The sequence below is a fragment of the Ambystoma mexicanum genome, chromosome 4p (assembly GCF_040938575.1).
Source record: "Ambystoma mexicanum isolate Mex_15411 chromosome 4p, UKY_AmexF1_1, whole genome shotgun sequence".
NCBI lineage: Eukaryota > Metazoa > Chordata > Amphibia > Caudata > Ambystomatidae > Ambystoma > Ambystoma mexicanum.
In genome coordinates, this window is record NC_090927.1 from 669,206,268 (window position 1) to 669,218,789 (window position 12,522).

Here is a 12,522-nt window from a genome sequence, read left to right on the forward strand (position 1 = left end):
CTGCCCTCAGTCCTCCCGCACCCCCTCCCTCTGTTCACCCTCCCTGACCTACGATTGGCTGTTTGAATAGGGTCAGTCTACCCTCCAGAGCCCTCTTCATGGAAACCCCAGGGCAGCCCTGTCCAGGCAGTCAGCTAGCGGGCTATGGCAAGGGTCACCTCCTTTGGCACCTCCACCGTCTGTACACAAGACATGCTTCAAATGTAAAAGGTTGGGCATTCTTATGTTCCCATAATGCTATTTGCTTTTATGCTAATCACCAGGATTTATTTTTTGTGAAGAGATACTGTGTTGTGTGACCTGACCTGTGGCCTGTGAGTGTAAGTAGAACAGAAGCGGGCGATCAGGTGGCGAAATGGAAGGATGTAACACCAAAGGAATGGAATGGTGCTTTCAAAGGAGCGCTGGGATCCCTTCATGGGTTGCAACTCAACAAGGCGAGCATCACGTTCTCACAATCTGGACCTCATTGGATTCATTCTCGCTGCACGCCTCCATAGATACAGTTGCCTTCTCCCTGCTCCTGTGGTGTACCATCTCATTTAAGGCCTCCCTGTGGTCTGGAAAGTTTTTTCCCAGGCTTGCAAGGCTCCATTTCCCTCATCCTCTTCTCTCCCCCCGTCCTCAGCCCTCCCTTGCTCCCTCCCCCTGCGCTGCGATTGGCTATTAGAAAAGGGTCAGCCAACCCTCCAGAACTGCCCGGAAGCCCAGTGCATGAGGATTCCTTCTTGTTGTGTGCTTCCACATTGTACAGCTGCCTTCTCGCCACTCCTGCGGTGTACCATCTCCTTCAAGGCCTCATTGTGGTTCTGAGAGGTTTTTCCCAGGCTTGCAAGCCTCCATTTCCCTGATCCTCTTCCTCCCCTGCCCTCAGCTCTCCCTTCCTCTGCCCGCTCTACATGCCCTTAGATTGGCTGTTTGAATAGGGTCAGCTTACCCTCACAAGACCTCCTTAAGGAACCCCGAGGGCGGCCCTGCAGAGGCAGCCAGATAGGGGCTACAGCAAGGGGCAGCTCATTTGGTGCCTCCATTGTCTGTTCACCTTGTGTGTCCTGCAAAGCCGTCTGCTGCAACTATCGTACTTCTGAAATCTTGCCACTACTTTAATACTACCATTGGATTTTTGCCACTGCTTTAGACCATGCTGCACTTGCAGGTTTGTCCCTGGTTGAATTTAGCTGCCCTGCAAAGTTGCCACTGCTGTAGATCCTGCTGCGCTCTAAAGTTTGCCTCTGTGTTGAATCTAGCCACCCTGTGCAGTTTGCTACTGCTTTAAATCCTGTGAAGTTTGCCACTACTGTGGGCCCTGCTGAGCTCTGATGTTTGCCACTGTATTGCATATAGACGCCCTGTCAAGTCTACCACTGTGCTAAATCTAGTTGCCCTTTGAATTTTGCCACTGCTTTGAATCCTTCTCTGCTCTGAAATTTTCCATTGTGTAGGATCTAGCCACCCTGTGAAGTTTGACACTGCTTTAAATTCTGTGAAGTTTGCCACTGCTTAAATCCTGTGGCGCTCTGAGGTTTGCCACTGTGTTGAAACTAGTTGCCCTGTGAAGGTTGCCACTGCTTTAAATTCTGTGAAGTTTGCCACTGCTTAAATCCTGTGGCGCTCTGAGGTTTGCCACTGTGTTAAATCTAGCTGCCCTGTGAAGTTTGCCACTGCTTTGGATCCTGCTACACTCTGGAGGTGGCCAATGTTTCAAGTCCTGCTGTCCTCCTTATTTTGTCACTATATTCAACCTAGCTGCCCTGTGGAGTTCGCCACTGTGTTGAATCTAGCAACCCTGGGAAGTTTCCCACTGCGTTGGATCCCACTGCGCTCTGAAGTTTGCCATTGTTTTGAATCCTGCTACCGTTTCAATTTTGTCACTGTGATAAATCGAGCTGCCCTAGGAACCTTGCCACTGCTTTAAAGCCTGCTGTGTTCTGAAGTTTGCACTGTGTTGCATCTAGCTGCTGTGTGAAGTTTGCCACTGTGTTGAATCTGGCTGCCCTGTGAGGTCTGCCACCGCTTTAAATCCTGCTGCACTCAACTTACTAACTCCTGCTCCTCTCCAGCATACCCCCCACATACCACACATGCCCAAAGGACCAGCCATACTACACACAAAAATACACAAGCCTCACATATGCCACAAGAACAAACAAACAACCTAGACACTGGATGTTGCCCCTCCAAATTCAACAAGCCAAGTGTGCACACTCAGAAAAAAAAGCACACACAGACGAAAGTTTCTCCTGGTTCTGCAAGCATAAACAGAAGAGCACAACCTCTATCCCAGTGCAGGAAGATTCCTTCTCGCTGTGTGCTTCCACACTGTACAGCTGCCTTCACGCCGCTCCTGCAGCATACCATCTCCTTTAAGGCCTCCTTGTGGTCCTGTGAGTTTTTCCCCAGGCTTGCAAGACTCCATTTTCCTCATCCGCTTCCTCCCCTGTCCCCAGCTCTCTGTCACTCTCTCCCTCTGTCTGCCCTCTCTGCCCTGTGATTGGCTGCTTAAATAGGATCAGCTGACCCTCCAGAGCCCTCCTTATGGAAACCCCCAGGGCAGCCCTGCCCAGGTGAGAAGCTAGCGTCTACGGCAAGGGGCACCTCCTTTGGCGCCTCCACCGTCAGTTCACCTTTTGTGCCCTGAAAAGCCATCTGCTGCAACCATCAGGTAAGGTGGTAAGAATTGGGAGTACAGCCAGTGCTATACTTCTGAAAACTTGCCACTACTTTAATACTACCATTGAATGTTTGCCACTGCTTCAGACCCTGCTGCATTCAGAGATTTGCCCCTGTGTTGAATCTAGCCGCCCTGCAAAGTTACCACTGCTTTAGATCCTGTTGCACTCTAAAGGTTGCCACTGTGCTGAATCTAGCCACCCTGTGAACTCTACCACTGTGCTAAATCTAGTTGCCATCTGAAGTTTGCCACTGCTTTGAATCCTGCTCCGCTGCCACTGTGTTGAATCTAGCTGCCCTGTGGAGTTTGCCACTGCTTTGGATCCTGCTGCACTCTGGAGTTTGCTAATGTGTTGAGTCTAGCCACCTTGTGAAGTTTAACACTGTTTCAAGTCCTGCTGCCCTCCGGATTTTGACACAGTATTGAACCTAGCTGCCCTATGAAGTTTGCCACTGTGTTCAATCTACCAACCATGTGAAGTTTGCAACTGATATGGATCCCACAGCGCTCTGAGGTTTGCCATTGTTTTGAATCCTGCTGCCATTTGAATTTTGTTGCTGTGTTAAATCGAGTTGCCCTGTGGACCTTGCCACTGCTTTAATGCCTGCTGTGCTCTCACACTTGCCATTGTGTTGAATCTAGCTGCTGTGCGAAGTTTGCCACTGTGTTGAATCTGGCTGCTCTGTGAGGTTTACCACTGCTTTAAATCCTGCTGAGCTCAACTTACTAACTCCTGCTCCTCTCCAGCATGCCTCTCACGTATGACACACGCCCAGGGGCCAGCCATACCACACACAAGCGGCACATACGCCACAAGAACAAACAGAGGCAAACAAACAACCTAGACACTCGGCTTTACCCCTCCGAAAACAAGCCCAGTGCACACAATCAAAGCACACCCAGAATCTGACACACAGACGACAATTTCTCCTGGTTCTGCAAGCATTAACAGAAGAGCACACCCTCTGTCCTATCCCTCTTCCCTTGAACACCTGGAGAACATGCAAATGGCAGCGGTGTGCGGGATAAATCAACACAACATAACCTGGCATGGGGCCAAGCATCTCAGCCCACTTCCCTCCACCCTATATCCCCACCCCTCCAAGGAGGAGAGGGGCCCCCCAGTACAATGTTCCCATTTCCAGCACTGGTTACAACAATTCCAGTTATGACAATATAGAGGGCCATCCCTGGCCTTCAGCTGGTCATTGGGAATAGGAGTAGTAGCTGTCATGAACGAAGAAACAGTTGAGTACCAAATATGTGTTGCCATTAGGTAAAAGATTTGTTTTGTAAAACGTGAGGATGTTAACACCTTTTGGGAGTTACTAGAATGCATGGTGTTGCTGGAATAGAAATGAGGGTCATTTAAACATGCAAGTGAGAAACGTAGCTTGTGTTTCACGTGGATTTCTGTTTTGAGTTTCTGGGCTTCATACATTTTCCCCAACAAAAATCAGACAAATTAGAAAGTTCAAGGCCTTGGGTTGCCCAGACAGTGGCGGAGATCGAGAGGGAGCGAGGGGGGCACTTGCCCTCCCAACCCACCCCCAACCCCTCTCTTCCTCGCCCATGCTTCTCTTTATGTCTCTGTGCACCCCTCCCTTGCTGCCCAATCGGCCAAGCACGTGCCTTCCATGTATGTAAATATATTGCCATCTCTGGCCCAGCGCAGCACAGCCATCCTAATTGGCAACACCTGTTTATGTTGTTCTTTACCCTGGAAGGGCTGCCTCTGGAATGGACTGGGCACTGCTACTGGCTTGGCTGCCTGTTTTATCGTGTTGAAATCTCACCTTCATGTTTTTTAGTTTAACTTTCCCAAGACTCTCCGGCGTCTGGAAAGGACATAGGAAGGAGGAGTGAGATCATCTCCAGGAGCTCCTGCTATTAGTAATATCTACTCAGAGAGGACAGGAGTCCAGAACACAAAGTGCCATCACCGTGATGCAACAGTTTAGTCTCTTTCAGCAGAGCAAGCATGTGAGTGACCGCAGTCCAGGTCACAGGCAAAGCTGAGTCCGTCCAGCAGGTTGGCTGCAAGTGTGGTGATGTCACTGCCGAGCCACAGGGCTCGTGCGGTTTCACATGTGTAAGATCATGTGTTTGACGAGGTGACCGTGGTAATAAAAGAGCTGAGTGGTCTTGCACTCAGCAGTTAGAGCCAAACACCTGAGTGAGTGTGCTTCTTGTAGCCTGTTGCTGCTGACTGGGTAATGGGCCCAATGGGCCGCCCTACCTTCTAGGGTGTAATGTCCCATTTCTACTGTTATCATTAGCGTGAGGAGTCCAGTCTCCTTTCTGTTGTTCTGTTGTAGTGGGCTGCGACCCACATGTTAGAAAGGGGCGGGGCCACCGCCCAGGGTGCCCGTTCATGCTTAATTGAGTAAAGAGATGGAAGCTATGAACCCTGGCTCTGCGTCTTATTTGAAGTATTGATTTATTGCATTGCGGTTAACTGCCTGCCTTCACATTTAACAATGGCGAAAAAGCTTCTACAATAACATACAAGTCTGCTGTGACACTGCGCACCGCTCACATTACTCCACCAGAGTTGCAGCTCAGAGGCCCACCCGGCTGACAACCCGGACTGGCTCAAGGCCTAGGACAACAAGCAGCTGCATTCCCCACACGCCACGGACAGTGAGCGTACCAAATCAATATTGCTCCGCCATGACAGACGGCACCACGGCACGTGCTACATGTGGCAACCAGCATTATTGCTGACTACGTATCAAGGTGCACCATTCCATACGCACCGCACAAAACGCAGATCTTGCAAGCAGGCCCCAGTATCCTGCGTCACAGCAAATCTTCGGAGAAAACATTCCTAAACTGATCCTGGCCACAAGCGCATGTCATTTTCCATGGAAGAGACTCTCATCACTGAAGCTGACGCATTTCACGTGCATGAAATTCCCTTCGCCAGTACAGCATCACGATCTACTGTCAATCTGCATGCCCACAGGAGACACTCTCCAGCTGCCCTCCTCTATAGTAACAGTGAACACCGAGACCACCATTCATCCAAGTATTAAGGTGAGAACCTGCATTTTTTCAAACCTGCCATCATGTCAACTAATGAAGCAGACAGCACTCTGCAGAGTCCCCAATCCAGCTCTACTCCCCGCCACCCTGACCACAGAGCAGAGAGTGGCACTGAATCACTACAGCTACAAGCTATGCCACATTTTGACATTTCAGACACCAGTAGCCTGGTGCCCAGATGGGCCAGATGGCGTAAAGTACTGCAGATACATATTGACGCTTCAGGGGTTTGTGAAGAACGCCGCCTAAGGGGTATTTTAATGGACTCGCTTGGCCCGGTTGGTAAGGGACATTGTTTTTGAGCTGCCAGAAAACAACACAGACACATTCCAAGGCGTCATAGACTCCTTGAACAAGTATTTTGCACCATTGAGAAATGTAGACTATTAAAGACATATTTTCCACACCACCACCCAAGAAAGAGGTGAAAAAATGGACAACTTCGTAATGAGACTGAGAAAATGGGCTAAATATTGTGATTTTGATCAATACTCGACAGTGGAGGCACTCAAATCACAGGCAATAGCTGGCTGCGAATCCCCTGAATTCCGCAAGAAACTTCTCCAGAAAAGCAGAACGCTAGAAGAAATATTACAGCTAGCAAGAGCTGATTCCGCCCTAACTCTGCAAACAGAGTCGCTCGGCAACATTAAAATCACACAGCCCGCCTCAGCAGCAACGGTGTGCCCCATCCGCACACCGGGAGACTCAGCGGAACAAAGGAAATGCTATAGATGCAGATTTAAATGTCCCCATGTCGGCCCATGCCTGGGAATAGATCATCATTGTGACAAATGCGGTGGCGAAAACCACTTCCAGTCTGTCTGTAGGATCATAAAATTCTTTCGACCAGCCAAAACTGGAAGAGACTCATGGAGACAAGATGGCCGCCACTCAAGACGGGAAAGCCCACGACTCCACATGCGGCGATCACCCACCGCCAGCAGGCGCCAGTCCCACAGCACATCTCAGGAGCCGCCACGCAACGACAGATGGAGAGAAGAAAAGAGAGACAGCTCCAGTCGCTACAGGAGCAGACACGACTCCCAACGAAGGAAACCGAGACAGAAGTTTAGACATCTGGAAGAATCATCACAATGGAGACGTGACTCACACCGGGGACCGCAAGAGAGGGTACGTCCTTGCCATTGGCAACAGCATAGCCGCAGAATACAGCCCAACATTACTGCTACAATTAAACGGACAAAGTCGAGAATTCTTAATTGACACCGGAGCAACAATAAATGTAATCAATGATGACACTTACAAGTCTCTCACCACAAAAAAGGAGTCAAGTGAAGCAGACACCCTGATCTACCCCTACGGGTCAAACAAACCCCTCAATTGCTGAGGCATGTTCACGGCCATAGGCCAATATAAAGATAAAAGTCAAAGAGTCAAGATCTACATCATAAAAGGAGAAGTGCCAGAAGGAAGCATACTGAGCTTCATTATGTATCAAATTTTGTCTGCATACACCACAGTCTGAAGGACATGATACAGAAAATGTTTCTGGTGCTTTTCAAGGGCCCAGGAAAGCTAAAGGACAAACAGATCAAGCTACATATTAACCTGCACATTCCACGACGGCTCAACACTATGGGGGCATTCCACTCAACATTCAGAGGCACATGGAAGATGAAATTCAATCCCTGCTACAGCAAGACATCATTGAAGCGGCATCAGGACCCACACCCTGGGTATACCCGATCATGCCCGTGCCCAAAAAGGAGAACAAGACAAGCATCCGCATCTGCGTAGACATGAGGGCCCCAAATGTAGCCATAGAAAGAGAACGTCACCTTGCCCCCAGGATGATGGACATGATGCACCTACTTCATGAGGCAAAAGTATTCTAGAAATTGGACTTATACAAGGGCTACCACCAGCTTGAACTGCATCCAACGTCGAGATACATCACGACATTCTCGACACTTGGGATTATTTAGATACAAAAGGCTTAGCTTCGGCGTATCATCAGTGGCCGAAATCTTTAAAAATGAAATCCATTAAGTGATTAAGCACATCCCAAATAGCTTAAATTATAGCGATGACATTTTAATCTTTGGCACAACCAAAGACATACACGATGATACCCTCAGAAGAGTGTGCATGGCCCTTGAAAACGCTAATCTCACGCTCAACCCAGACAAGTGTGCGATCAGCAAACCCACATTAAAATTCTTTGGACACATATTTTCGAGCAACGGCCTACAACCTGATCCTGAAAAGGTGCAAGCGCTGGTGGAGGCCCCCATGCCCAGCTCTGTGTCAGCAGTACTCTTTTTCCTGGGAATGGCGAGTTACTGTACACGTTACATTCAAGGCTTTGCGTCAGTAAGCACGCCCCTCAAACTACTCATGGGGAAACATCAAGAATTCCACTGGCCAAGTACATGTGAGGAATCCTTCCAAGAGATCAAGAAGCGCATCGCATCAGCATCCTGCATGGCCTACTGAGATCAGGATCTTGACGCTGAACTGACAGTGGATGCCAGCCCAGTGGGGCTGGGAGCAATACTGGCACAATCCAAACCAAGAGCGTCACCAGACTCCCTGAGACGCATTGTAGTGTATGAAAGCCACAGTCTATCAGCAACCGAATGTGCGTATTCACAACCCGAGAAGGAAACCCTTGCGGTTGTATGGGCATGTGAACACTACCACTTGTTCCTGTATGGACGCCAATTCACAATCATCACTGATCAACAGGCCCTCTTCACCATATACGGCAAACCAACCGCAAGATGCTGCCACGCATTGCCAGGTGGGGACTAAGGCTAAAAGAATACTCTTTCAGAATCATACATCACCTGGGAAAGGACAAAAACCCGGCCGACTTCCTGTCCAGGTAGCCGCTTCCAGCTCACAACAAACGTCAGTCTGCCAAAGCGAATCAATACATAAGTTACTTGATAAACAATGCTCTCCCCAAATCCATCACGATGTTGCAACTAATAGAAGCCATACAGGAGGACCAACTACTCCAAACAATACAAGTGTGCCTGAAGTCTGATCAATGGCACAACAGACGAAACCACGGATGAACCCTATCTCTAAGTGAAGAAAGACATTTTCGCACATTCAAACTCATCAGACACACACTGTTAACATCGCTGGAAGGCCTCCTGTTAAAAGAAAACAAAATTGCTGTCCCAGCAAGTCTGCAGGAACAAGTATTAGCCCTAGCACACTCGGGACACGGAGGAATAGTGTCGACCAAACGACAACTCAGAAACAAAGTATGGCTTCCCCAGATGGACGAAAAGGTCTAACAACTACTGAGCAAGTGCCTCGCCTGCCAGGCAGTTGCCCTATGCACATTCCCAGAGCCGCTCAAAACATAATCGATGCCTCCGCAATTATGGGACGAAGTGGATATTGACATGTTCGGGCCCCTGGCAAATGGCAAGTACGTGCTAGTGATCGTTGACGAAATGTCTCGATTTCCTGAAGTGCACCTCATCCACTCCACAAGCGCCCAAGCAGTAATTCCAACACTAGATATGATCTTTGCAGACTATGGTATCCCATCCATAGTAAAATCAGACAACGGTCCCCCATTCAGCGGACATGAGTTTGCCATGTTTGCGGGACACCTGGGGTTCCAGCATCGTAAGATCACGCCACTGTGGCCACAAGCGAATTGAATGGTGGAGGAATTCATGAGCAACTTAAAAAGTGCCCTTTAGGTTTGCTCCATCTCCAACTGATCATTCATGCAGGCCGTCTCGTTCATGCAGGCCGTCTGCACACTACTATGAGAATACAGAAACACACCTCACAACTACGCTACCCCACAACCCCTCTGCTGTTCTTCCCAACACCTCCGTGGACACCGCAAGAGAGACAGACAAGGAAAGCAAAACAAAGATGAAGCAATATGCAGACCTCCGGAGACATGCAAAACCAAGTCCCATCCAAATAGGTGACCAAGTTCTGGTCCGACAGAATCAAAATGCTAAAGATACCCCAGCATTCAAGCCAGAGCCAAGGACCGTGACTCACGTACACGGGTCAATGATAACCGCTGCAAGCCCACAAGGCACCATTACAAGAAACTCCTCATTCTTCCAGACTTTTGAAGGCGACCGAGAACTAGCAAGTACTGAAGTTACAAGGGCAGAAGAGTCATCAGACATAGACTCTGAATACCGAAAAGACAGAGATGCTGATGACAGTGACATTGACTGTACAAACGCAGGTGAGCATCCACCAGCACGCAGCCCATCAAGAAGGACAATACACAAGCCATCAAGGTGGATAGAGGAGATAAATTAACCACCCCAGTTATATGTTAAGGAGGGGGGGTTGTAATGTCCCATTTCTACTGTTATCATTAGTGTAAGGAGTCCAGTCTCCTTTTTGTTGTTCTGGTGTAGTGGGCTGCGACCCACGCGTTAGAAAGGGGCGGCAGTTCACGCTTAACTGAGTAAAGAGATGGAAGCTATGAACCCTGGCTCTGCGTCTTATTTGAAGTATTGATTTATTGCATTGCTGTTAACTGCCTGCCTTCACATTAAACAGGCATCCTCTCAACGTGGGGGCCAGACTGGCAGGCCACATAACAATGGCGACGAGGATGGGATGCGGCCCTCCGCTGATCCCGGACATAGCTCTTGCAGTGTTCCTCCACCGCAGAGCAGTGCACCCTGCCTCCTTCCACGTTGGCCACCCCACCGAGCGTTCACTTGCAGTGCCGCTCAGATCAGCGCATGCATCTTCAGTCTGTGCGACATGCGCTAACATGGCCGGCCTGCCATTGCTGCAGCTGATCTTCGGTGCGCTGCTGGCCCCAAATCAGGGATCGCCCTCCTCCATATCACCCTAGCGCCGGCCTGCCGGCCTCCCTGGCAGGCACTGAAAGATTCCCCTGGACAGCAGGCATACGACACCAGCCTCCCTGGCATGCGCAACACTTTGTCCTGACCATCCCTGCATTGTGGAATCCAGGGGACAGCGACCTTCCCCTTCACATGGCTGGCCTCCCTGATGTGCCACCATCAAGAGGGTGAACATTTTACAGGGGGGTCATGTATGTGTTCGTACACTGGGTGCCAGCCACATGCCGCAGCCCCGGCAGCATCAAGAATATCCGGTAAGAGGAGAGACTGGTCTGAGGAGACTGTCCTGCCACGTTCCAGCACCAAGCAAGTGCTCACCCAGCCGCGGCTCTCGCAGGGAAGATGCTAATCCAGCCGGACCATGGGAGTGTCAAAAGCCATGCCGTGCACCCCAGGTGGTGAATGCAGGGTTTGCACCGGTCCAATACAAAATACATACTAGACATAAGTGCGCAGGCCGACACCACTAATGGTATCTCTGACTTTCCCTCAGCACAGGAACATGGGCGTGCCGTATAGGCGGCGTTTCACAATTGAATGACTGGCCACCTCACACGTCCCAGCTCAGGAAGTGGCAAGCCCTAGGGTCCCACGAGAGAAGAAGAGGAAAGAGAGCTTCGGTACCTGCTTCCGCCACCACATCACCTTGTCCAGCTACTGCCTGAGGGGAGAAAAGAAGCGGCTGAGGGAGGGATGCAGCCCATGCCGTTACAGTAATGCTACAATGCTCCTGCCTGGGGGAGAAGAGTGGATGGTGCCAGTCCATTAAGGAAACACTCCTGCCTGGGGGAGACCACCATGGGCAGCCATCCTGCCGCCTGGCACACCATCATGCCAGCGCAGTCCCAGTTGCAGCCCTCCTCTGAGAGGGTGCTTGTGCGTCTGGGCTGGACAGGTAGCTGGAGGGTGGGAGGGGCTGTCGCCCCCCTGTCAAGATGATTGTATGGTCTGCTGCCTGTTAAAGCACTCCTGCCTGGGGTGAAGACAGGGGAGTGGCCTGCCTCTCTGTTAAGCAAAGATATACCTGAATGAGGGGCAGCCCCTAAGCCACCGCCGCAGGGAGAGGGGAAAGGAGTTGGAACGACCCAGACCACTGCCTATCCTGTGCCCCGTCCATCACCACAAATCGCTCCCACCTGAGGGAGCCCACAGATGGCGCAACATGGACCGCAGCCACAACGAACACCAGGGGAGAAGATGAGAATGGTGACAGATTCCATGACTGGCACTTCTGTCTCGCATCTCATTTCAGCCTGCAGGCTGACACTGTGTGATCACGGTACTGCAACCCTGGCCGGCAGGTTGACGCTGTGTGACCACAGTACTGCAGCCATCACTGATCTGGGTGATCACAGATCAGCATGTGTAACCTGGGCACCACCAGGCACCTGTCCAGTTTGTGCCCACAGCCACAGCAAGAAGACTGGTGCCCCGGGAACCATGTAAGTCTGTGTGACCACAGCAATCCAACTGTTAGCGCTGACGCCCCCAGCGGCATCCTGGCATGCTGGGTGCCCCCAGCAGGAATACAGCACGGGCCTCATCATTCCCGTCAGTTTCCCCCACCTGACGGGGGACGCAAGGATTGGGTTCACTCCATTGCCCCCATCCTCACAGAAAGGGGGGTGCAAAAGACTCTCAACTGTCTGTCACAAGTAGTAAGAACCACGCCAGGCCCTGTCGGAAGCATCACCCTGCTTTGGGATCTGTAGGAACTGGGGCTTCGAAGACCCTCCACCGACTGCAGAACGGTGGCCTGTGTGCTCTGCCTAGACTGAGCAATTGACTTACTGGTGAGACACCAGCCGATGTGGCCCCCGGCGTCCCCTGGTGTGGCTTTGCCGGCTAGTGGAGCACTCTCCATTTCTCTGGACTACCAACGAGGGACCGTCCCCACGATCAAACTGTCGATGTGGCCACAGTGTCCCCGGTGCACCTTTGCCGGCTAGTTGGGTGTGC

General features: G+C 50.8%; 1 protein-coding gene across 1 annotated transcript; it reads left to right on the forward strand.

Moving 5' to 3' along the window:
- Positions 1-7,831: 7,831 nt before the first annotated feature.
- On the forward strand, positions 7,832-8,179 carry LOC138452850 (uncharacterized). The gene has a single exon (XM_069605199.1). It carries the CDS (start codon positions 7,832-7,834, stop codon positions 8,177-8,179), a length of 348 nt encoding a protein of 115 aa, XP_069461300.1.
- Positions 8,180-12,522: the final 4,343 nt, after the last annotated feature.

Coding starts and splice junctions, on each gene's coding strand:
- LOC138452850 (XM_069605199.1), top strand. CDS start 7,832: ATGGCCCTTGAAAACGCTAATCTCACGCTCAACCCAGACAAGTGTGCG.